We start from the raw sequence: 26,049 nt of genomic DNA on the forward strand, positions 1-26,049 counted from the left end.
ACCGCTTGGCAAGCCATGCTGAGGCAGGCGTCCCACATATAAAGTAGAGGAAGACGGGCACAGATGTTAGCTCAGGGCCAGTCTTCCTCAATAAATAAATAAAGAAATAAATAAGTAAGTAAATAAAATGGAAAAAAAAGAAAAACTTGAGCTGAAAGTGTTCAAAAAATTCAAAAGCCTGATATATTGAGTCTGATGATTCTGCTTACAAAATGGATTTGCGATTTTGCAGCCTCATAGACTCACTCTAACGATGTCCTGTTTTGATCTTTCAAATGCATTTTAAAGGTGACCTCGTTGCAGGCCTACAGAGATGGATGGGACCATGAGCGAGGGACAGGTGAGCTGATTTATGCTTCAACGTTTTTCACTAATGCTACATACAATCATTTTTATACATTTTTAAAAAGAGAAAAAAAATTTATTCTCAAAGCTGCATCCAACAGATCCCACTTTATGTACAACACTGGCCCGCTGTGAGCTCTGCTTGGTCCTGAGAAAGTCCTCCGGGGCTCCCCGGGCCCTGAGGGACACCTGCTGGGGTGGCAGAAATTCAGCAGGGTGGACGCCACCCCTCGCTCCCCCTCCCGGGACCTCCCCCCAATCTGGAAGCCCCGCTGAGAAGACAGTGAGGGGAGATGGCTGCAGCCCAGAGGGGCCAGTCGTCAGAGCCCCTCCCTCAGGCCCATCGGGTGGGCTTTGTGCTCTGCGTCCAGCCTGGAGAGGGTCCAGGGCGTGCTGTGATGGGGCAGCGAGAGGCGAGCCTTCAGGAAGAGGCAGGTGGAAGCTGACCGCTTTCCTCCCCCTCAGGTCACGGTCTGCAGGCATTCCATCTTCGCTCAGCTCCGTCTCCTTTCTCCAGGGTCAGTCTGGTCCCTACAGTGGGCTCCCACCCTTGAACCCACAGAGGAGGAGGTGGGGCCCCCTCACCCAGCCCTCTGAGGACTGCAACCTCCCCTCTGGGCTCCCTCATCCCCCTGAGGCCCAGAACACAGGAGCTGGCAAAGGTCCTTATCCAACAGGCTCGCTGCTTAGATGGGCCACGGGGATGCAGGGGCTGGGTGCGTGACTGGGCCGAGGTGACCCAGAAGGTCAGTGGCAGGGCCGGGAATCAGCGCAGGCCTCCTGGGCCCCCACAGGAGCCACATTCCCAGCACCTGAGTCCCTGCCCAGGGGTAGGCTGGGGCTACGGCAGGTACTCCTCCTTCACGGGCATCGGGGAGGAGGCGCCCAGGAGGCCGGCAGAGCTGGGGCACAGGGTCCCCAGGGGCGGCCCAGCTGGGGCAGGGGTGACTTCGGGGGCTGGCGGTGGGGGCGGTGGGGGCTGCTGCTCCTGCTGCTGCTTCTTCTTGTTCACTTTGCGCTCCTTTGCCCGCCGGTTTTGGAACCAGATCTTCACCTGTGGGATCGGAGAACGGAGATGAGGAGACCACATGACACAGAGCGAGATGAAGGGAGGGAGGACAGTGGAGCCCGTTTCTCGATATGGCGTTTGTGGCCTCCCTCCTGCTCCGGCCACCGAGACCAGTCACGGGCCCTGGATACATTCCCCTGCTCTGGAACTTGCGCCCCTACCCTCACGACAATTTTCTCTACAACCTTCTTCTCCATCTTCCGAGGCCAGGCTCTAACACCCTTCCTCCAGGAAGCCTTCCCTATTCTCCCTCCTCTGGAGATTGCTCCCTTCTCTGGATTAAATAGCACTCAGACCTCTCACAGCACTGACCGTGCCCTACTGTAGCCCATAGCCAATCAAATCTCCCTATCCCCCAGTGAGGGTCAGGGATAATGGGTTTTGTTGTGGGGGGAGATTTGGCAGCAGCTCAGTTTCTGCTGTGCTGTGTGACCAAGGCCAGGAGACTCAACCTCTCTGTTCTACTCCCTCAACTGAGCTCTGTAATCTGCCTGGCAGCCTAGAGGCCAGGATCCCAGCACTGCTCCTGTGGCTGAGGTCAGGGGCCCACACACCTGCCGTTCAGTGAGCCCCAGATTGGCCGCCAGCTCTGATTTCCGCCGGATGGTGATGTAGCGGCTGTAGTGAAACTCCTTCTCCAGCTCCAGGCGCTGGTGGTCAGTGTAGACCACGCGGTACTTGTCCTTGGTCCGGGTCTTACCTGAGAAGTAGAGGGGCCAAGAGGGGAGATGAATGGGGACGGGGACCTTGCAAAAGGCCCAGGAGGGGCCCCGGGGAGGAAGAGCAATCCAGGCCCCTGAAGGAGGACCCTGAGTTGGGAGGGACGTACACTCCAGCCCCAGGGTGACAATCATTCCCCCAGGCTCAGGCTCGGAGACTCCCAGCTTAGGAGGCAAATAATGCTCTCATGCTCATTTGGGGAGGTGCTGGGGCTCAGAGAGGGGAAGCAACTTGCTCAGGGTTACACAGCAAACTGCTGATGGAGTTGGGAGTTTCAATCCAGAAGTTCTGACCTACTCTGATCGCCAGCTCCAGCAACTCTAACCCAGCAGCTCCAGGACGTGGCTGCACAACAGACACTTGGGGAGCTTGTGAAAAACACAGCTTCTAGGGCATCCCTGACAGTGTGAATCAGAAAGCGTGGGGGTGGAATCTGCTTTTTTTTTTTTTTTTTTGGTGAGGAAGATTTGCCCTGAGCAAACATCCCTTGGCAAGCCTCCTCTTTTTTTGCTTGAGGAAGATTAGCCCTGAGCAAACATCTGTGACCATATTCCTCTAATTTGTATATGGGTCACTGCCACAGCATGGCTCTCGATAGGACCAGGCCCAAGAGTCGAACCTACGAACCCGGGCTGCCAAAGCGGACCATGCATAACTTTAACCACTTGGCCATGGGCCGGCCCCTAGAATCTGCATTTTCAGCTAGCTCCCAGATGGTTCTAATTCAGGGATCCTCAGACCACAGGGATGAACAGCAGAGAGAGGGAGGGAACCTGGCGGGCAAGGGTAGCTTGAGAGGCATGAGGCATGAGAAGAGAGCAGGAAGAGCCACCACAGGCAGAGGCGGACGCAGGGAGCTCAATTCTTGTCGAATGTCTGGCAGCTGCCGGCCCCAAAGTCAGACAAAAAGCACCAAGACCACGGGCGGCCCCCTAGAACCTGCCAGTACGCACAAGGCCCTGGCCCTGGACACCAAGCCCTGAGCTGGGGCTGCGCCAGGGGCTGGGGCTGGGCTGCCCGGAGTCGCCCACACTCTCGCCTGAACCGAGGCACAGAGCCGCAGCGACTGGGCTGGGCCACAGATGTTTCCTCTGCCCCTGCCGTGAGCCAAGCGCTAGGGCACAGCAGTGAGCCAAACAAAAACTCCGTGTCCTCGTGAGGCTTGGGTTCTAGTGGAGGGAGATAGGCGAAAATAAAGTAAATATGGAAAGTATTTGATATGTTAATTGATGATAAGTATTTCAGAGAAAAGAAGGCAGGGAAGGAGGATGGGGAATTTAGGGAGGAGAGGGGCTGCGATTTTAAATAGAGTGGTCTATGAAGGCCTTACTGAGAAGGGGAATTTAAACAAAGATCTAAAGGAGGTGAGGGGAGAGCCATGCAGATATCTGGGGAGGGGGCTCCAGAGAAGAGGAACAGCATGTGCAAAGGCCCTGAGGCAGGAGCATGCCTGAGGTCTGATGTGGGTGAGGAGCAGTGAGGAGGCTGGGACAGCTAGGGCCCAGTGAGCCAGGGGAGGGGGCAGGTTGTACAGGGCCTTACAAGCCATGGAAAGGACTGTGGGTTCACAGTCCGGGATGGGAGCCTGAGCAGAGGAGACAGGAGGTCTGACGTAGGTTTTAATATTACTCTGGCTGCTGCATGGAGAACAGATTGGCGGGAGGACGGGGGAAGCGCAGAGACCTGCAGTAACCCAGGAGAGAGAAGGCAGGGGCTTGGCTTCTGCACAGGGCTCAGCCTGGGGCCAGGAACTGGACGAGAGGATCTTCTGGGGTTAATGTCAGCGCTCTTTTGGGGACCAGGATCACAGGGCTGTCTGGAGAGAGTATTAAGAGTCATGCTTGGCCTGGGCTAGTGTGGGGGCCTGACTAAACAGCAGTTTCCTTTCGTAAGAAGCTGAGCACGAAGCTATAAATAGGAGGCACACGCAAGCACTTTGGGACCCACACACGCATCCCATGGGGGCACGGCGGGTCTCCGAGTGACCATCGGCCCCTCCCACTTCACCCGAGTGTCCCCCTCGATCGCTGGCCTTCACCTCCCTGGGCTGCAGCTCGGGCCCTGCGCTACCCACCCCCCTATCCTGTTCCAGCCCCGCTCCCTCCACCAAGCCCACGCAGCTTGGCAGGACAGCCACCCGGCTCCCCAGGAGCCAAATGGCTGTGTGGAGAACAGGAGACAACAGACGTTCCTGGGCTCCTTTCCTCGGGTTTCCTGCCAGAGCGGCAGAACCGCACTGGACGCTTCCACAGCCGCTGACCTCAGCCTGCTGCCCCACGCAGCACGGGACAACCTCAGTCCTCAGCCAGGCCTGGCCCAGGAAAGGGACAAGGGAGTGGTTGCTGAGGCCTTGGCTCCAGATGGCGTCCCTCCTTGGCCTAGAAAATTCAAAAACACTACCAGAGCCAGCAGAGCTCTGAATCCACAGCCCTACTGGGTTTGCTGGGCTTAAGCCAGAAGGAGTCAAGGAAGTTTAGTCTCTTCCCATTTTATAGATGAAGAGACTGAGGTTCAGAGTGGTTACACAGCTGCTGGAGGTCCAGACAAGAGAGGCCTTGCGAGTCTTTCTGGTCCAGACTCCCTGTATTGTCAGGGTTACTGAAGCACCAGGCAAGATGGACTTGCCCAAGGCCCTGTCACCTGCTCTAGAGCTCTCGCTCCCTGCTCTCGTGCACAGCTCCTCACCCCGTCAGGTTTGGGGTCCATGGAGCCCACCATGGAGCCCCCTAAGTGTTGGCAGCAGAAGCGCAAACAGGAGACCACCCATCTACTTGTACTTCTGGGAAGGGAGGGGCCAGACCATGGTGAGGGCAGACCCCTGAGAGCTCCGTAGGCTCGGGGCCCTTGAAAATGCCCAGAAGGGCCCGGCCCGGTGGCTGAGTGGTTAAGTTCGTGCACTCTGCTTCATCAGCACAGGGTTGTGCTGGTTTGGATCCTGGGTGCAGACATGGCACCGCTCGTCAGGCCATGCTGAGGCAGCATCCCACATGCCACAACCAGAGGCACTGACAACTAAAATATACAACTATGAACTTGGGGGCTTTGGAGAGAAAAAAAAAAAGAGGAAGACTGGCAACAGATGTTAGCTCAGGGCCAACTTTAAAAAAAAGAAAGAAAGAAAGAAAATGCCCAGAAGACTCATAGCCTGAGGTCAGGGCCTGAGGCTCGCTGCCTGCCTCCGCCTCAGTCTACGATATTACAAGCAGTGATTGGAAGACCCCCTTCCCCTCAGGCAGCCGGGTCTCACTCCCATCCTTTCTGGTGAGCAGGCGGGGATCCATCAGGCCCGTTTCATAATGGGGAAGTGGAGGCTCAGGAAGGGCCCTTGCTGAGGGCCATCCTGCTTAGTAGTGGTGTGAACCTGGCCTCGGGTGTCTCCACCTGCAGCCTGGCTGTTCCCAGGGGCTGGGGGGTGGGAGGCGGAGGGAGAGACTAGATGGGAGATAGCGCTGTGGCTGCATATTAGCAAGGCTGTAATGAAGACCCAGCCCACAGGCCCTGTCACCCCCTCTCCGGGTGGGTGGAACCCACAGGCCAACTTCTATCTGTGGAGCTACTCAAAGCACACAATTTCACTGCTAAGAAAATGTCTCTGCCGAGGAACAAGGCGTGTGAGATCACGCCGTGCGGTCCAGGAACCAGGGAATCCCATCTGCTGTCCGGGGAGTGATAACTGGCACATCCTCCTTGCAGCCAAACTTGGTGACATCTAGACGCACTTCACATGCACATCCCCTTGGACCAGTTAATCCCACTTCCAGGAACTGATCTCAGAGATAAATGCCAAAGCTGTAGCTGTTTCACACAACACAAGACTGAAAACAAGGTACATGCCTACAGGTGGGGACCTGGTTAAATAAGAGATGGTAATCCATGTAGGAAGCATTACACCGTCATTAAAAAGAAGCCATAGGGGCTGGCCCGGTGGCGCAGTGGTCAAGTTTGCTTCTTGGCGGCCCGGGGTTCACCGGTTCGAATCCCAGGTGCAGACATGGCAGCGCTTGGCAAGCCATGCTGTGGTAGGTGTTCCACATATAAAGCAGAGGAAGATGGGCACGGATGTTAGCTCAGGGCCAGGCTTCCCCAGCAAAAAAGAGGAGGACTGGCAGTAGTTAGCTCAGGGCTAATCTTCCTCAAAAAAAAAGAAAAAGAAACTGTAAAGCTTCACATGCACCAATACGGAGCAATTTTTAAGATACATTGTTAAGTAAAAAAACAAGCAAGACATAGACTGCTGTGAATAGAATGTATGTTGCTATTTTTGTATATAAACGGGGGGGCGGATATAAACACACTCACACTCATACATGTTTGTGCACCATAGAGTTCTTTCTGAAAGAATATACAAGGAGCCGATAACAGGGGCTGCCTCTGGACAGGGAACTGGAGGCTGAGGGGCAGCGGGTAGGAGTCTCCAGGAAGTTTAAATTTTTACCACGTGCAGATGTGAATGTGTATTTTTAATGACAGTCGGGAGCCCTGGGCTCCCGTCCCAGCTCTGGGCCAGAACTCCCGACGCCCCGACTGCCCTCCCTTCCCCCTCCTGTGAGCACCTGTGCCAACGGGAGCCCAGGAGGGAGGGGGCAGGGCGTGTGTGAGAGCGGTGGGGCGGGGAGGGCCCGGGGTGAATGATTTACAGGCCCCCGGGACGCTGGGGCGAAGGGGGAAGTCCGGGCTCCTGCAACAGGTGTCTGATGGGGTCCGGCCGCTCCCAGCCACCTAATGAATAACCCTCTGGGCCAGACGCCAGTGCGAGAGGGTGGGGAGTCCCCAGGCTCTTCAGGGGTGAGCACGGCAGGGGACAGCCTTGGATAACTCATCCAGATGAGAGGCTTTCCCTCTGCTCTGGCTTTGGGACGTGAGGACCAGCTCATCCATGTGCACGAGGCTGCCATGGAGGTAGCAAATTCCCCATCCCTGAAAGTGGGCTCAGTGGAGGCCCTGGGAAACTACAGGCCAATGGTTCCAAACGCCCGGCCAACAGCCTCAGAGCTGCCTGGGGAGCTTTATAAAAGCACAGACTCTAGCCCAGAAATCTGGATTCAGTGGGGCTGAAATGGGGCTCAGGGATTTGATACTCGAATAGCTTTCCAGGTGCCCCTGACATATGGTGGTTTGGGCCAGCAGACCTCCGGGGCTGTGTCATGCGTATTCTCACTGGCTGGGTGATGTAGGACAGTCACCTCACCTCTCTGAGCCTCATTCTCTGTCTCTATAAAAGGGAGATAATTATTATTCTAACAATGGCCAACCTGTCCATGTGTCAGGCACTTTGCATGCATCTCTCAACAACCTATGAAGTTGTGCAACCTGTTTTCCCTATTTTACAGAGGGGAAAACTGAGGCTCAGAGGGATGCACACATTCGGCAGGTGGGATTCAAACCCAGGACCGTCCAGCCTCAGTAACAGCACTAGAACCTATCGCACAGTGTGAGGTCTCCCATGATTATCTCCAAACCTTGGGTATACAGGGGAGCCCTTGAGAGGGATGGCCTACCACAGTACGTAGCACGTAGTAGGTGTGTGGGGAAGGGTAGATCTTATTCATTTCCAATCGTGAGGGGATAGCCATATGGCAGGCAGGCTGGGAAGTGGATCTGGGCACTGCTGGTGTGTTGGACGAGACTGTTTATTTATAAGGTCCCTTCCAACGTGGAGACATGACGCTCCCAGTGTTTGTTGATTCTCTGATTGTGTTTGTTATTGTTGCTGAAAGAATTCTAAGAGCGATTTCTGTCTGAGCGTCCCCTGTCCAGCTGGAAGAAAGGAACAGGAACCATGGCGGCCTGCAGTGGGGCCTCCCCATCCAGCCTGGGCCAGGCAAGGACAGAGTTCAGCCTCTGCCCCCAGGGTGGGGTGGGTGGCTCCGGGAAAATCAAGCGGCCTCTGGGTCAGCACTTCCTTTGCCCTCTTCCTGCTGGGTTTGTGGCCCTGGGGGATGACATGGCCAGCTCTGGCCCTCAGTGCCTGGAACACAAATCCAGCCCCGAACTCTCCATGACCCCTCCCTGTGTGGTCCAGCCCCAACTGGCTGTGCATTAAAATCCCCTCCCCAATATACACACACATATGTGCGTGTGCACACACGTATGCACACGTGCGTGCACCGAAGCTTGTTAAAAATACATATTCCCAAGCTCTAGCGTAGATTTCCTGCATCCTGACCTTCAAGCCATCTTTCACAAGCCCACTGGGAGATTCTGAACCATCAGCTAGAGTCAGTAAGTCCTGGTCGCAGCTCTGTGCCAACTGTGCAGTCTTGAATAAGTCCCTTGTCCTCTCTGGATCTCAGTTTCTCTTGTGTATTAGAAAGGGTTAGGGCGTCAGCTCCAAGGGCCCCGTAGAGTCTGAAGTTCTGTGCAGCTCTGAGCCCCTTAAGGACCCGGGCCCAGGTCTGACCATCTTTAGCTGAAGGACTTGAAGTGACTGAGCTTCTTTGGGCTTTGGAGGTGAAAGCAGTTTGTAAAGGGCAAAGGGCTATGGAGATGTCAAGGAGAATGGAGTTATCTGCAGAAGCAGATGTTGGAGGGATCCCGTGGGAGAGGGAGGAATGCCACCTGACGGGGAGCCGCAAGGCAAAGAACACACTGGCCCGGGTGTGAGGAGACGTGGCCAGGCCACCAGATGGACATGTGATGTTCAGTTTGGGCCTGTTTCCCCATCTGTGCCTCTGGGAGGTGGGACCTCTGCTGCGGCAGCCCTGACCTCGCCAGTTGGATGACAGGTGGATGTCCCTCCTGGGCCATGAGGCTTTCTGTTGGACCACGATTGGATCCCTGTGCTGGGTGATTTGCCAGTCCCAGGCTGCTCTGTCACGGGTCCTCACTCAAGCCCTGGAGCAGGGGTGAAGCTGACCTGGGGTGGGGGTCTGGGGAGGACAGCCTGGGCAGCCACAGGCAGGAGCCCTGCAACCTTAGGCAAGCTTCTCTTGCCCACCGTCACCTCCCTCCAAGTCTCAGCCTTCAGTCATCACTGCACTCCCAGGCCTCCTTTGCATCACCTCCTGCCCTGCCCCCTTCCTGAAGGTCCACAACTGACTTGGTCACGGGAGGCAGTGAAGAGGAAAGAAACTTCAGTGTCAGACAGACCCCATGGCTCTAACCCAGCCTGGCCATGTGCCAGCCGTGTGAACCCGAGCAAGTCACTGAAGCTCTTCGAATGCCAGTAGACTCATCCGTAAAATGAGGACGTGAACGCCTCCTTTATATACGGCAGCTGTGCAGATCAGATGTGCTCATCTATCTAACAAGGTAATTATTAATCAAAGCTAGCTGCGATGATGATGATGATGCTAGAGAAGAAGGTAAAGATGAAGATGACAGCCAAGACAAAAGAGACAGGAGAGATTCATCGATAGGGAATATGGAGCCCATCCGAAAAGGATTATCATTCTAGGAACTCTTGAGAGGGATTTTCCTGTGCTGTCCCATAGCATAGCTACTGGCCACACGTGGCTATTTAAATTTAAATTAATTAAGTAGATTTAAAAACTCGGTTCTTTAGTCACACTAGCCATATTTCAGGTGCTTGATGGACACACGCAGTAGTGGCTAACACACTGGACAGCCAGACAGAGAGCATTTCCAACATCACAGAAACTTCTACTGGACAACCCTGCTGGACCAAACTCCCCTCAAGGACCAGATGCCCACCCCTGCAGAGCATACCTACCAGACTGTGCTTGTACTGTCTGCAAAGTGGCCTGTTCTTGTATCCACCACCCATTTATATTCTCCCTAGGTTTTTCCACAGGGGCACCAAAAATAATGGGGTCCAGATCAGCCCTCCTAAGACCTGCAAACAGCAACTGCGTCCCTTCAAGTCTTCTCCTGGGCTCGAGGCCTTGCTGAGCTGTTTCCTGGTGGAGTTCCCAGGCCTCTGCCCTACCCTGGCCAGCCTCCTCTAGTCTGGAAGTGAAGTCCCTGCCTGACCGTCTGCAGGCGTGGGTCCCAAAGTCTCACATTCCGGGTGGAGGCTCAGGGAGAGGCTCTGGACTCCAGCCCATTTCTAGCTCACTGTGGGACCTTGGCAAACCCCCCCCCCCCACACACACACACACAGAGCCTCGTTCCCGGTATGCCCCGCGATGGTAGGGACCATGCCATCTTGCTCACCCAGTCCTGTAACAGCACCTGACACACAGAGAGTTCTTGATGAATCCTTGTTGAAGGTGTGCCTCCTGGTCTTCCTCATCTCAGAAACGGCCCCCATCCTCCAGCCACTCAGATAAAAGCCGATGTGTACTTGCCCCGCTCCCCACATCCAATCCATCAGCTGCTCGGCTCAGCCTCCAAAGGACATCCTTCCGTCCAGCTCCACCGCTCCCACAGCCTGAGTCAAAGGCACTAGTCTAACAGAGAAATGTGCAGAAATACCTGCATCTGAAATCTGCCGAGCACACGCTGAGCAACCAGTAGATGCCAGTTCACATTGTTGTTACTGTGCTAGACGCTCAGTTAAACAGTTCATTCCCCTCTTCATGGGGTGGGGGGCAGACTAAAAACAAACGAATGAAATAATTGCAAACTGGGATTACTATGAAGGAAAGCAAGCACAGAGCTGAGCGCTAGATTAAGTGTCAGGGATGGGGTAGAGGGACCCGCTTTATTTGGCTTGGGGAGGTCTCCTGGAAGAGGTGACATTTAAACCAAGACCTGAAAGTTGAGAAGGAGGTTTCCTTGTCACCAATGAGGAAGAATATTCCAGGAAGGGAGAAGAGCATGTGCAAAGGCCCTAAGGCAGAGAGTAGCAGAGTAAGGGGCAGACAGACCCAGCTCCTTGAGGGTACCCTGTCTGCCTTGTTCTGGCCGGAATCCCCAGCACCTAGAAGAGACACTTAGAGACTATAACTGTGTGCCTGCTGCCTGAATGAATGAACAAGAAAGGCACACGACGAGGCTGGAGAGACTAGCAGAGCTCTGAGCCCTGGGTGAGGGGTTCGGATTTGATTTCAAGAGCAACAGGAAATCACTGGAGGGTGCTGAGCCTGGAGCATCAATCTTGGCTCTTACTAACGCCCGCTCCATCTCTCTGTTGCTGCAGAGGGATCTATGCGCCTCCTACAAGCTTGAAGGGTGAGTGTGGCTTGAGTTAACACCAGTTAACACGATGATGGACCTGACTCCAGACAAAAATGTTGTTTCCAGATCCCAGGAGCTCCAGGACAGAAGCCGGAGGGGCCAGCCCATCAAGATATCTTCCTACTGACAAGCCAGAGCCTGCCACTAACAAAGCTGTTTTCGACCTTCACGATTCCCCAAGCTCACAACAGCAGCATCCGGCAAAGCGGGGGAAAAGAACACCCAACCAAAAAAAGCCTTCTGCCACCTTCTAACTGGGTCATTCCCCTTCCCAGCTACATCTGAGAGACGAGGTGTCAAACGGAGCTTCTGCATGGAGAACCAGTTTTAAACAGCCCGGCCCCTGCTGTGCCCATCCCGCCTCCAGCCTCTTAGAGCTCTTCCCGGACTGGCCTCCTTTTTCCTCACCTGGACTGGGACGCACAGGGGGAGGGGGTCTCCCATGCCCAGGGTGTTGTTTTATTTGATAAATGCTCTTAGGCTGCAGAGTTTGTACTTGAACCCTGTGCTGCTGCATCCCAGCTGTGTGAGCTTGGGCAAGCCACCTGACCCTCTCGGAGCCTCATGAATTTTATCTGTGAAATGAGGCTAATAATAGATCCTCACACCTCTTAGAGTAGTTCTGAGGCTGAGGTGAGCTCACCCATGCAAAGCTCTTGGCACAGTGCCTGGCACAGGGTAAGGACTTAGCCAATGCCACAGTTAGCAGCTTTATTGTGAGCTCCTACTATGAGCCAGGCCTGAGAAGAATGGGACTGATTAGGACTGGTCTTTGAGGGGATAACATGGTAGACGGCAAGGATAAATAAGACAGTCAATGGTAAATGTTGTTAAAACAAGGGCCTGATACAGTGCTCGGAGGGAAGGGAACCGAAGAGGGCTTCCTAGAGGAGGTGGCCTTGGAAAGGAGCAGCATCTGAACTGGTGAAGATATATGAGAAGGAAGGGCGGGTAGTTCAGGCTGAGGGGCCCAGACTGGAGAGGCAGGGAGTGTGGGTGTGTGCTTCCACGCACCTGCTAAGGACTGGCAGAGATGGTCACAGGCACCCGTGCACTGAGCACCTACTGTGTGCACCTACTCTGTGCTAGGCTCAGGGCTGTGTTTTATAGGCGTTCCTGATTCAAAGGACAATCCTATTACTATCCTAACGCTCAGTGGAAGACGCTGAGGTAAACTTGCCTGATGCTAATGCAGCTTCTAACAGAAATTCAACCCCAGGCCTGAGGCTGTCAAACCCTGCTCTTCACTGTCCCCGGTCAGCATCTCTGTATCCAGGCAAACTAGTGGGAGAGTGGCTACAAAAGTGGGTTGAGGCCAGTTTTCAGGAGGGCTTCTCTGAAGGCCACAGAAACAGGGCCGGATTTTATAGCAACGAAACGGCATGAAATGAAACAGCAATTCCATGGCAGTGGGGAGCCATGGAAGGCTCTTGAGCAGGGGATATGCCTTGAGAAGGTACATTTGGTAATGGTTTAGATGACAGCTGGGGCATCAGAGAGAGGCTGGAGTTGAGGGGCCAGGTTGGCGGCTGTGGCACTGGGCCAAGGGACAGAGTCTGAAATGTGGTGGGGAGAGGAGGGTTCATCCCCTCCATGGGCCTCAGTTTCTCCATCTGAAAGCTGAAGTGGTTGGACCAAGATCTAAATCCTGCTGCAGGAGCCTCAGCATCTGAGTGAACATCTCTCTACTCGTGTGGGCCATTACCCTCTGAAGGACTGTTTATTCACGAGGAATTGGAGGCTGAGCCTTCCACAGAAGGATCATTTATAACTCTTCCAATGAAAATGCCGATATTTATAGAGGCAAAGTGGGAAGACAAAAAAATAGAACCCCTCGTAGTCAGTTCCTATCATGGCATCAGGCCAGCAACGGTAATCACTCAGAACTGGTTAATATTTTGTTTATGGACAACATAACAGCCTCTCTCTCATCTTCCCCATTTTCACTGCCCCCTCCTTAGGAAAAGGCTGGTGTCTTCGTCCCAGCCTCAGCTACACCGTCCCCCAGGGGAGGATGGAGGACACTCCCAGTGGGGAGACAGGGGCAACCAGGCTTCCACCATCGGCATGAACTGCTCTACTGGACAGTCGTGGGTTCCAACTCCAGGACTGGGACCTCAGGAACCTATGTCAAAGGTGAGATCTCGTCTCTCCCCTCTTCTCCCAGAGGGGTCTTACTACTCCTCACGCTTGCCCTGTTCATTCATTCCTCAAAGGTACTGAGTACCTACTAAACGCCATGCACTGGGCTGGGTGCCTGGAATTTAGTGGCGGGTCAAATAGACATGACTCTGGACCTCACGGGTGTAAGTTTGCTTTGGTGGGTGGGCGGTGGAATAGACAACATACAAACACACAAATAAGTGAGTAAATTGAAACCAAGGTTAGGGTTTTGAAAGAAACACGGCAACGATTATCAGTGGGTATAAGAGGAGCCTTCCTTGGGAAATCATGGAGGACTTCTCTCAGGAGGTGACCCTTAAGCTGAGACCTGAAGGGTGAGAAGAAGTTAGGCTTGCAAAGAGTCAGGGGAAAGAGGTTTCTGGGAAGAGAGAACAGCATACACACAGACCTGCAGTAGGACATGACACGTCTGAGAAACTAAACGAAGGCTGGAGTGGCTAGAGCTTGGTGGCCAAGGGGAGTAGTCTGGGGTGAGGTCAGGGAGGTAGGCAAGGGCCAGGGGCTGATGCTCTATGCTCTTGCAAACCTCAGGAAGGAATGTAGATTTTGCCCTAAATATGGTGGGAAACCATGGCAAAATTTTTAACTGACTCATCCAGCATCCATCCCAGCCCAGCCTCCACTTGTGTGAAACTAGAACATTTCTTACAGGCTCTGGGCTTCAGTTCCCTACTCGTATGTCTGGTCTCTAACTGTCCAGTTCAGATGTTCTAGAATGCTAGAGGCTCAGAGGGAGGACGAAGGGGCTGGCCAAGAAGGGTACCATAAGACCTGGTGGCCAGTGACATTTCTGGGGCATGGATGGCATGCACCGACCTTCCCTCTGCCATCCCAGGCAACAGCATTACACGAAAACACCCCTGCAGACCCTGGATCTTCATTGCCCAGAAGGAGAAACTGGGGCTAAAGCGGGGAGGGGCTTGGCCTCTCAGGGAGGGTCTGTACCATCCCAGAAGCACTGGTCAGAGTCAGAGGTCCCCAAGGCAGACAGGCAGCAGCTTCTGGCTCCAAGAAGGCCAAGGCTCCTGCATCCTGGCAGAATGGTCTAACCTGCCTCCTGGGGCAGTCACTCTCCTCCAGAGCCTGCAGACCCACCTTGGCCCTTCCTTTTACTTTCTGGGAGTAAAGGCGGAAAGGTTTTTTGCCTTTGGGCAGTTACTCCTAGTCCCCCTATCTGCCTGAGGACAATAGTTTCCGAATGATTCTTTAGACTAGAGGCTGAGCTGGGCTCGCAGCTCCTGCGCCCAGAGAGGAGAGGCATTTGCCTGACATCACACAGCCTGGAAGCTCCTCCAGCACTCCCACCAGTCCTCTGACCCCCCTGGACCACACTCTCCCCCTCACACAGTGATGGCCTCTCTGCCACTCCCCACCCCTGGGGAATCTCCCCCTCCATCTCCAAAATCCCCAACAAGCTGGAAGCAACAACACGTGGAACAGAGGAGCAGGAAAAGCCGACTTCCTTCTCCAGGGAACAGACACAGAGCCACAGGCCCCAGACATCTCCTCTCATACCATCTCAGGCAGGGTTTATGGATGAAGCTTCTGGGGGCCTCTAGAAACCTGAAAACGTCTGCCACATAGGCACCACTTTTTTCTAGGGAGAAGATTTGTTCTTTCCACCAGATTTTTCAAAGGGGTCCTTTTGTAACTCAAACAAAAGGCACAAGACCCTTCCCTCTCACGTCACAGATGGTAAAACTGAGACCCGGAAAAGACGCCTGATTTCAGGGAAGCTGTAGAGGGTTAGCGCACAGGCTTGGGGGTCAATGTCCCAGGGCTCCAGTTCCCGCCACACCTTTTACTGGTTATGTGGTCTTGCGCAAGTATTTCACCTCTATGCCATAGTTTCTGCATCTTAAACATGGGGGTGATAATAGTACCTACGCCAGTCTTATGAGAATTAAATGAGTTAATACATGCAAGACCTTAGGTCAGTGCCTGGTCCATTAGTAAGTGTTCCATAAATGTTAGCTGTTATCATTTAGCTAAGGTCACAGAAACAAGTGGCAGAGCGCGGGCATAAACCCCAGTCCTCTGAGGCCTCTGGAGGCAGAGAGGAGGTCCTGTGTTCCTGGGACTCACTCCCAAGACGGTGGTCCGGTTACAGCCAGACCTGTAACTACTGATCAACCCTCCCCAGCATCTGTCCCCAGGGTGAGCCGGGCATGTGTGGGGACATGGGGGTGAAGAGAGAGAGGAGGTGGGGGAAGTCTCAGGCTGGCTCCCAGCTGGGGGAAGGGGAGGAGGGGCCGGACATCAAAGGGTGGGCAGGCCACCTTCCCGCCCCCAAGGCCAGGTGGCCTTTGTCAGGACAGGCCCGACACAGTCGGAACCACGGGGTATCCTGTTCACTTTCCGGCCAACAGGAGTCACTAGCGAGCCAGGGCGCAGCCTGTTACATGACAAAGGGGGGCCTATAAAGGAGGTCAGGCCGCCCCTCATTAAAGCTGGGCTTTTGTCCTGCCCCCTCCCCTGCCTTTGAAGAGGGTGGATCAGAGAGGCCTGCCTGGGGGCAGGAGGTTCGCAGGCTCCGGAGCCAAACAGCAGCCACCTTCCCAACTGTTCCTGCTCTCCCCTCCCCCAGGGTCAAGAGTTCAGGAAGGGCCCTAGGACCGTAAGGTAGGGAACCCCCCCCCCCCCCACTCATCTAACCAAAGAGGACTCTTTTTCAGTCCACGGGATGTGACCCGCCAACCTCTTCACTGTCCGGATGGGGAGACTGAGACCTGGAAAGGAAAGTGACCTGCCCATGTTCACACGATCACGCGTTGTCCCTGGTGGGGTGGGTTTGCAGCCTCTGCTTGGGGCTGGGATAGGGCTGGAAGAAACGGATGGCGACCAGGCCAGTGTTGCTACAAGAGTCCTGGGATAAAAGTCAGCGATCTGCGTTCTAGTTCGGGCCTTGCCGCACAACAAGGTGCGTTTCTTCACTTCTCCGGGTCAGTTGCCCTGTCTATACGGACAGACGGGTTGTGGTTACTAAGGCTGCGGCGGGCTGGGATTCAGGAGCGGGAAGCTGAGAGAACAGCCCCCCAGAGCGACAGCGGCCAGGGAGGCCACGCTCCCGGAACCCAGGCAGGGCCAGGGCAGAGGTCAGACAGGGGGCGGCTGGGGCCTCGCGCTAGCACCTGCCGGTGCCCGGGGGAGCCGTCCGGAGGCGCAGGGCGAGAGAGGGGTCCTTACCGCTGCCACCGCCGCCTCCGGCCGCCACGCTGCGCCGCATCCACTCGTAGGGCGTCCGCCTTTGCGCTCCGGGCGAGGACGGGGCGCCCGGGCCGCCGAGGGGCTGCGCCAGGAGGCCCGGGCCAGGCCCAGGGGGCGCGGGCACCGGGCTAAAGTCTGGGGGGGGCCCGAATGCCAGCGGGGCTGGGCTGGCGGCGGGGGCCGCGGGGCCCGGGCCGTAGGCTGCGGCCCAGTCGTCCTTGGGCGCGGAGAAAGGCGCGCTCCAGGCCGCAGGGGGCGCGGGGGCCGGCTCCACGTGGGAGTAGCCGGCGAAGTCGGGGTACTGCGGGGGCCCAGGGGGTGGGGGCGGGGGGCCGTAGGCTTGCGGGCCCAGGCCGAGACCCGCGGGCCGGGCGGGGCCGGGGTACACGGGGGAATCCTTGTCCAGCACATAGCCCACGTACATGGTGGCCGCGGGGCGCCCCGCGCATGCTGGGCCCTGGAGCCGCCGTGCCGGCCGCCCCGACGAGCCGCAGCTCACCTGAACTCGCAGGCCCGGCCGCCGGCCGCCCCACCCAGGCGTTTTATAGCTCCGGCCGCCCGCGGCCCCCGCCGAGGCGGGTTTGCATTTCAAAGCGGGGGGAGACTCCGGGCCGCGAATCAAAGGGGGAAACCCGTCGGGGGCGGGGGGTTCAAAAGGAGACAAATTGCCGCCCCAAGCGGGAGGCGGACGGGCCGGGACCGGCGGGGTGGGTGCCGAGGGCGCGGCTGGGCGAGCGTCGGGGCATCGCCAGGTGCGCGAGTCCCCGGCGAGACCTGCGGCCTAGCGGCCCGCACGCCTCGTCCTCCCCGCGGCCGCGTGGACAGCCCCGCGACCCCAGGTGGAGAAAAAGGATCCGAGGGGCAGCGGGCGGACCCCAGGACAGCCACACCGGCCTGTGGGACACTCCGCAGTGACCAGCTTCTGGTGAGGGGGCAACCGGACTTCAAACAGGGTTCCATGCGTAAGGTAGCGGGTCCTTCATCTTTTGGTGGGAGGGGTCACGACCCTCTAAGTCTCCGATGAAAGCTGTGGATGTTTTTCCCCGGGGAAAATGCACATATGCACATACACGAGTCTGCATACAATTGGGGAGTTAGCCTGAGTCCGCTGTGAGAGAAAGTACTTAAAGAGGTGAAGTAGGGACATCTTCGGGAACGTTCTAGGGAACTTTTCACATTCTCCTGACGTCCTCCTACCCCCCCTTGATTTTAACGAGAAGTTTCAAACATACACAAAAGTAGAATTGTAGAGTAAACGACTATATACCCATCACCCAGCATCAATCATTATCAAGATTTTGTCATACTTATTTCATTTCCTCCCTTCCTTTTTGTGCTAAAGTATTTTAAAACAAATTTCAAACATCATGTCATTTTACCCCTACATACTTCACCATGCAGCTCTAAAACATGTGAACGTTTTCTTACATAATATGCCACTATCACGTCTAACACAATCAACACAGATTTCTGGGTATTATCTAACACCTAGTTCATATGCAAAATACTCCAGTTGATTCTAAAGTGTCTTTTTATCAGTTGGTTTGTGTGCATCAGGATCCAAGAGCCCTGATCTATTTATTATAGCTGAGGCCCCCTTGGCATTTTAAATGCATCAGGCGTTCCTTCCCCCCACCTCAGTTAAAGACTGGCAGACATTTCACAGCTACCCAAGGAGGGTGGCATTTGAGGAGCCATCAGTAAACTGGGAGTGGGGGTGAGTTGAAGCATTTGGCGAAGGATGGGGCTCTGGGTTGGGAAGCCCAGGGAAGATGGGTTTCCTTTCAACAGGGGGGTTCAGCACCAAGGAGCTATGCAGAAAGCCCTGATGGGGTTTGATCCTCCGACATTTCCTAGGGGCCCCCTAAGTGTGCAAGGACATGTGGCCCCCAGAAGGTGAGCAGAATCAAGGTCTTATCTATTCAACCTGTCCCTCCCTTGGGCCACCACATTAGCCAGGGCCGAACAGCATCATCTGGACATATCCGTCTAGGATCAGGACAGAATTTTCAGGGCCCAGTGCAAAATGACAGCGTGAGATCCCCTGTTCAAAATCATTAAGGATTTCAGGATGGTGACAGCAAGCATTCAACCAAGCATGGGGCCCGTCTAAACAGTGGGCTCTGTGTGACTGCACAGGTGACCTGCCCGTGAAGCTGGCCCTGATCAGAATCTTACTCTTCTGGAGTTCTGAAGGCTATTATAACAGAGTGAGGGACAGTCAGCCCAGGGCTCCTCTTCCTGCTCAGAGGACTCTTCCTATTGTACACGTGGAAGCGTTAGGGCCCAGAAAGACAAGGGGCCGTGCCTAAGTTTATGCAGCAAAATGAAGGCTGCTTGTGGGAGAGGAGAAGAGGGGCTGCCTGGGTTGTTGCCAACATGGATGAGCATAGGGATGCCTGAGCAGGGTAGGCCCCCTTTCCCAGGTCAGGAACTGGACGTGTTAGTGAAACTTTGCTCAGAAGTCATCTGAAGTGCTGGGCTCCGCTCAGGACCCCAGTTTTCAAGGGGTCAGTAAGAAACTGGAAAGTATGGAGAAGGGAGGAGAGGCCCAAGAGGACTGGGCTCTACTCTCTGAGCTGACATAACTGCGACTACTCAGATTGGAGGAAGAGAAGAGCCGGAGTGGGGCTTGAAGATCTGAGTTTGTGTAGGCAGACAGGGCAGACCTGGGACCTGAGAGAGAAAGCTGCAGGCACAGACATGGATTTCAACCCACCCACAATAAAGTGCTCTCTAAAGGACCATCCATCGTAAAATGGGCTGTCACAAAATAGAGAGTGAGCTCACCATCACAGGAGGAATGCAAGTGACTGCTGGAGGTCCTGGTCAGGGATGCTGCAGAAAGCATGCCTATCCTGGGTGGGGTTGGGGTGGGTGGGAAGGTTGGTGCCTTCTAATTCCCAGAATATGCTAACTCAGACCTAGATGGAAGGCTTAAAAGTCAGGAATAGGTATAAGAATTCATTCGTTCATGTGTGCATTCATTTGACAAATAGGCATTAACACTCCTCCTTTGTGCAGACACCGTGTTAGGCACTGGGTGAGGCCCTGCTCTTGGGGTGCTTACAGGCTGACTGGAAGGAGAAGCAGGTTTGAATCAAATAATCACAAATAAGGGTAAAATTACATCTTGGTGAAGGCCAGGAATCAGGGTATTTAACCCAAAGGGGGAAGACGTGGAAGTCTTGCAAGAGGAACTGACACTTGAGTTAAGGCCCCAGGGAGTGGAGCAGGGAAGGGCATTGTGGGCAGAGGGACAGTGTGAATAAAGGTGTTGAGGCCCAAGGGGACACGTGGTCCCCTAGAATTCAAAGACCAGTTTGGAGCTCAGTGATGGGGCCAGGAGATGAGTTTGGGGAGGGGCAGAGTAAGGCTGGGTGGGACAGGCCTGATGAGGGGTGTGGAAAGTTGTCACCCAGGGTTTTGAGGGGGTGGGGGGGGCGGAGGGCAGGAAGACGGGCTGTATAGAGAATGAGCCAGAGGAGAGACAGGAGTCAGAGCAGCAAGGAAGCTAGGCAGGGGTCCAGAAGTGATGAAGACAGTGTCCAGGACTTGGGTGGTGGCTGAGAGATGGGGGACTTTCCAGACAAAGCATATTTCCCTGATCATGGAGAGAGCAGCTCCAGAGAGCCCCGAGGCCTAGTGGAGCCATCCCAGCTGCTCTGTGGGCCCCTCAGTGCTGTCCTCTCCCAGAGTGGAGGCTGGACATGCCTCCTACTCCACAGACACATCCTGGGGTGGGCCGGCTCTTTCCTGAGCCCTGGGTGTCGGGCAGGGTGGGGCAAATTGGCCCCATTTACTAGATGGAAGAAGGAAACACAGGGAGGTCCAGGTGTCTGGCCAAGGTCACACAGGCACAGGGCTGGGCCCAGAAACTGGGTCTCCTGGCCTTTCTTGCTGCCCAGCCTGAGTGGCCGAGGGGGTCCTCAGCCCAGCCTGTTCATCCTCCAAACGTCACCCCTGGTCTATCTGGGGCAGGAGAGCAGGGGCATCCTGAATTTCATAGCATCCTGACCTTGGAAGACCCTTAGAGAGCCAGCCCACTCATTTCACAGATAGGGCAACTGAGGCCCAGAAGCCTAAAGAAAGAAGAGATTTTGGCCACAACTTCCCACAGCAGGTCAGTGCTGTACAGAAATGGACCCAGGTCCCAGGTCGTCTGACTCCCAGCTCAGGGCCCTTTCACTGCATCTCTCTGAGATTGCAGGGTTTGGCCCTTCACCTGGTGCTGGGGTGATAACAACAATAGCACCACTCTTGACTGAGCGTTTACTAAGTGCCAGGCGTCAGGCCAAGTCATTTGCATGTATTGTTCCAGTTCATCCTCCGGGAGGTAGGGTCGATGGTTATCCTCCTTTTGCAGATGAAGCAACTAGAGCTCAGAGAAGTGAAGTCACCTGTCTGAGGCCACACAGCAAGGCAGTAGCCTCTCTGGAAGTTTTTCTTTCCTCTCCAGCTGAGCTAGCCGGGGAGACTAGCGACCTGTGTGTGCCTCTCCCCCGACCCTGGGGTTTTGCTTAAACAAATACCTGGTTCCTCTTCCTCCTCTGGCTTCTTCATGCAAAAGAGCCTGGCTCTCCCCTCGCCTGCACCCCTAGGTGGACCCCTCAATGAGAGGCCTGAGCCAGCCCTGATGTGACACTCCTAGCTTCCCCCTCCCAAGGACACCGTAACCTTGTTTAAAAGTCCCAGGCTGAGTGTCTGAAGTGGTACGTCCTGTGCCACCTTGGCCTCTGACTCACCATGTGGCCCTGAGCCCTCGCCTCCCTGGGCCTCAGTGTCTCCATGTGCCCACTGGTTGCCTCAGACATGGTCCAGCACGGTGCTGTGACCTTGTGCACAATGGTGGATGCAGAAGCCCCCAGCCACCAAGTCGCAGCCTCTTCCTCTCTGACAGCCCCTTATCTCTGGGAGCGGCTGTTTATTGGACCCCTCCTTCCCTCTGGCTCCTCTGGTGGCCTCTCTTCCCTCTGGAAGTCCTCCCTCCGGGCTGCTCTCACACACCCAACCAGGGCCTCCTGGGGTGGGGCCCAGAGACAGGCCTCATAAAGATCCTGGTGATAACTTGGTTTTTAAATCAGGTTTATGGTCCTGCAAGAGAAAAGGGCTCAGCTGGGTTCAGCTTTCTGTTGGAAGTTGTTTGCTTAATAGAAGCTGGTGGGCACCAGGGCCAGCCTTAGGACCAGCTAGACTGCAGCCCAAGGGCCTTGACTGGGGGCCAGTCCCAGCCAAGCTGCACCCTCACTCTGTGACCTTGGGCAGGGGACTCTCCCTCTCTGAGCTGTTCATGAGGTGGAAGTGGCCCTGCCCACCTCCAGGGGGCAGATGTGAGGCTCATGGGTGGGTGCTGGGGCTCCTGGGAGGTGTCTGCCTTCCAGACCCCTCTCCCTTCCCGTCCCCTTTCCGTGGCTGCTCCTGCCCCCTCCAGAGGCTGGCGGCGCCACCTGCTGACACTGCAGGGTACTACTGGAAGGCTTAAGCTTGTCGGGTCTCGATCATGACCCCGGATGTGCTGATTGTCCTTCCCCTCCAGTGGAGAAACAGGCGTCCCGGAGGGAGGCAGTCCCTGAGTACACAACCACATAGGGAGCAGAGGTGACCTAGACTCGGAGGCTTGGGGCAGAATGTCCTCATCGGAAGGAGCACTGTGTCTGACCCATCGTTCAGAGGAGTCACAGAGGCCAGGGAAGGAGAAGAAGGTCACACTGCGAGTCAGTGGTCAAGCACAGACTGGGGCCCAGAGGTCCCAGCTCCCTGTCTGGTGCGTTCTGCAGCCTCTCGGATGGACGGGGGGTGGGGGAGGTAGTCAGCCACGGACTATTACAACAGGCTCCATCCTCGCCCCCACCTCTCCTCATGCCCCCATTAGTATGTCATCCACAGTACATCACAGTGCACCCACCTCGTCAGTCTCCTGTTTAAAATCCTTCAGTGTCCCCCGCCCCCTACCCCTCAGGATAAAAGCCAGAGTCCCCTTGGGCCCATGAGCCTCTGACGCCTGGCCCTTGACTACCTCTCCAGCCTATATCCCACCATGTCCCCTCTCTGTGCCTCAACCATTTTTTTCTTTCTGTTCAAACACACCAAGCTTTGGCACATGCTGTTCCCTCTGCCTAGAACACTGTTCCTGCCCTTGCATTGTGTGTAGGCTCTTAACCTCGGGTCTCAGCTGAAATATTTCTTCCCCAGAGAAGCCTTAATCTACCTAAACAAGAACCCCACCTACCCAGTCTGTTATTCTCTCTCTTTCATCAGATTTATCACAATTTTATGTTATTACTCTGTGGTTTCCTTGGTGTTTGCTCATGAGCTATCTGAGGCAGGGCACATAGTAGGTGCTCAATTAACTTCTGTTGGATGGATACATGGTGGGAGGGGCAGGGCAGCCCAGGATCAGAATCAGAGGCCTCTTTTCAGACCTGCTGTGTGCCCTCAAGCAGATTTTGGCCTTCTCTGGGACCCAGTGAGGAGGAGATATGTGGCCTATGGGGGCCCTGCTATTCTGATGACCCTTGAGCCATCTGTGTGTACCAGAAAGACACACCCTCATTCCCTGGGGCACCAAGACCCAGGCCAGCTGGAGGCTGGGGCGAGGCCAAGACAGGCAGGGTCTTGAAGCCCTTATCTCCTGCAACCTTGTGGGGCCTTGGTGGCTACAGTCTGGCCCTGTAAAAGCAGTCCTGGAATCTAGAGTGGGAATGTGGCCCGAAGCCCCCACCGATCCCTCTGCCCAGCCAGATAGCCGCCATGCTGAGCACCCAGGCCGGGGAGGGGCAGTTCCCACCATGTGCCCCTGCTGGCTCCCCAGCTACAGCATGAAGGCCTCCCTGCTCGGGGTGAGCAGAGTGGAAGGACGCTGCGCTGGGGGTCAGGCGTCCTGCATTCCAGGCCCTTTCTCTCTCTGCTACACTCGGGCAAGCCCTCTCCACTCTCTGGCCTCAGTTTCTGTGCCTGTACAATGGATGCTCTTAGGACTTTTTGGGCCCTGACATCCAAGATGACGGTGCTGATGCCTGGGACGTGTGTGCTGCTTTCTCGCCCCAGGCCTGGGGGGGAGGGCAGCGCTGGGAGCGTGGGAGAGCCAGATGTGGTGGCCGCTGGCCCTGCCTGAGTGAGTGCTGAGCCAGCCCACTGGGAATTCTCCTACTCAGGCGCCCTTTCCGGACCCCTCCCCCGCCCCACTGAGAGCTGTGGCTTCCGGCTCAGCTCTGAGGAGTGTGGGTGGGGGTCTGAGGAGGGGGGTCATTCAGCCTGGTTCCTTCCTTCAGGGAAGAGCACGGGCTTGAGAGTCTACAATAAGACTCAGTTCCAGGCCTGGTCTTAAATGTCACACAGCCTGGCACAGTCACTTTGCATCACAGGGCCTCTGTCATCCCTGCTAAAAAATGAGCTGTTGGACAAGCTTCCCTCCAGCCCTGACGGTGGACTTCTGTGACGGCAGCTCCCAGCGACACAAAGGTGAGAATCAGTCACCTTTGGTGAAGCTTTTCCACTCTGCTCTAGTCCTTGTACAAAACACTTTACGTGTATCACTTATTCAGACCTCTCAAAACAACTCGGTGAAGGAGGCCCCTGCATCCCCATTTTACAGCTGAAAACATTGAGGCTCTTGGGGCTCAGATAACATAACCTGTCCAGGGTCACACAGCTGGGAAGTGGCAGAGCTGGGTTGGAACTGCCCACATCAAACCTCAGGCCCTTAATCCTTGAGCGTGCCACCATGCAGTGGGGAGGGGGAGAGCTGACCCCCACAGCCCAGAGCTCGTCTGTCCCTCTCTAACCCACCCCACCCCATCTCACGCAGGGCTCCCCGTACTCCACGCTCGGCCCACCCACTCTCAGCCTGGCCTCCCCCAAGACAGGACTGGCTGAGGCTGGCCCCGCTCCCTGCATCTGGTCGGGTGGGAGACTGCCCGTGGCTCATCTTGTCCACAGTGGGGCTGGGGGCCACGCTGACCACCCCAGCGTGACGGTGCTGCACGGTCCACATGCCCTGCCCACTGCCCACCCATTCAGAGTGCACAGCGGAAGCTGAGGTCCACGCAGTGATGGGCTGCAGCTGGAAGGAGGGAAACTCGCTATTTCAGTAATAACGCTTCCAGACACTGTACTAAGCCATTTAAGTGCGTTACAAATTGCAACAGTCTTTCGAGTCATTCCTCAAATTACCTCCATTTTCCAGAGAGGAAACTGAGGCTCAGGACTTGAAGTGACTTGCCCAAGATCATGCAGCCTGGAACTGCAGACGCTGGGACTTGAACCCAGCTCTGTCTCTGGCAGCCCTGTCAATCACGCCCCATCTGCCTCAACTGCCCAGCCGTCGGCGAGTACCCTGTGGTGTCTCACGTGGCTCTGTGTCCCCTAGCCCCATCTCAGCTGAGAGGAGGCTTCACAGCTCTGGTGCCTGCCAAGGGTTAACGGTGGTAGGGGCTAAGTGATTCCAGATGGGCCAGCCGGACGGCTGGGCTGGCCGGAAACTGGCGGCCGCCGGCTTCCCCGGGGAGCCAGCACCAGCCGCCCCCTCCCCTCTGTGCTGCATCTCTGGCCCCCAGCTGTCCCCTTGCCCTGGGGCCCACCAGCCTGAGTCCCTAGCCAGAGTCCAACTCTAAGGAGCTTGTAGACAGAGCATCCTGAGCGCCTTCCAGCGCAGATGGGGAAACTGAGGCTCCGGGAGGACAAGGAACCTATCCAAGGCTACACAACAAGTCCACAGTTGGGGTTCCTGACTCCCAGACTAGCTTTTTGGGGATTAGGGGTTGTAGCACCTCCTTGCCTCCCCTGAGCCATCCTGGTCCCAGCAGTAGGGCCAGAGCTTTGGAGGGAATGGCCAAGGCCAATCTAGGAGGGGAGCTGTGAAGAGTGATGGGGTCTCTGGGCACAAGAAATCCCTGTGAGGGCCTGGCCCTGGGGTCTCTGGAGTCCACCCGTATACCCTATGACCCCACTGCCACCAACCTGGGCCAGGCCCCCTCTCTTGGGAGGCTCTCCCCACACCCCCATGGCCTGGGGCCAGTCTGAGAACCTTCTCCCTCTGTGTGGCCCAGGCCAGATGCCCTGCTGGGCAAGCTCCACTGGGACAAGAGAAGAAACGACCACACGAGAGGTTCCTCTAGTTGGCATGAAATCCCAGCTCAAGCCAGCCCCCCACCCCATGACCAGGGGCCCAGGGGAGGCCTGGAGAAGAAGGGGTGGACAGAGGTGCAGAGGGCAGGACAGAAGGAGCCCTGGACAGAGTCGGGCTCTCTCTGCATGACCTGGGACCCCTTTCTTCCCCTCTCCAGGACTCAGTTTCCCCATGCGTACAGTAGTGGGGGCAGGGAGTGACTCAACTCAACTTCCTAAGCTCTTTTAAAATGATATCCTTGGCATCAAAGGGCCAGGAGTCTGTGACTAGAGACATCTCCTGATCTGAGGAAATGAGGATGGAAGAAGTGAGGGGG

The 26,049-nt window shown here is 55.8% G+C and overlaps 1 protein-coding gene across 1 annotated transcript; it reads right to left on the reverse strand.

Moving 5' to 3' along the window:
• Window positions 1-395: 395 nt before the first annotated feature.
• Window positions 396-17,141, reverse strand: CDX1 (caudal type homeobox 1). Its single transcript, XM_023617440.2, has 3 exons — window positions 16,586-17,141; window positions 1,969-2,114; window positions 396-1,399 (listed from the first exon to the last, which is right to left on the reverse strand). The coding sequence occupies exons 1-3, from the start codon at window positions 17,028-17,030 to the stop codon at window positions 1,187-1,189; spliced, it is 804 nt and encodes a 267-aa protein (XP_023473208.1). The 5' UTR covers window positions 17,031-17,141; the 3' UTR covers window positions 396-1,186.
• Between the last annotated feature and the right edge of the window lie 8,908 nt (window positions 17,142-26,049).

The sequence above is a fragment of the Equus caballus genome, chromosome 14 (genome assembly GCF_041296265.1).
Source record: "Equus caballus isolate H_3958 breed thoroughbred chromosome 14, TB-T2T, whole genome shotgun sequence".
NCBI lineage: Eukaryota > Metazoa > Chordata > Mammalia > Perissodactyla > Equidae > Equus > Equus caballus.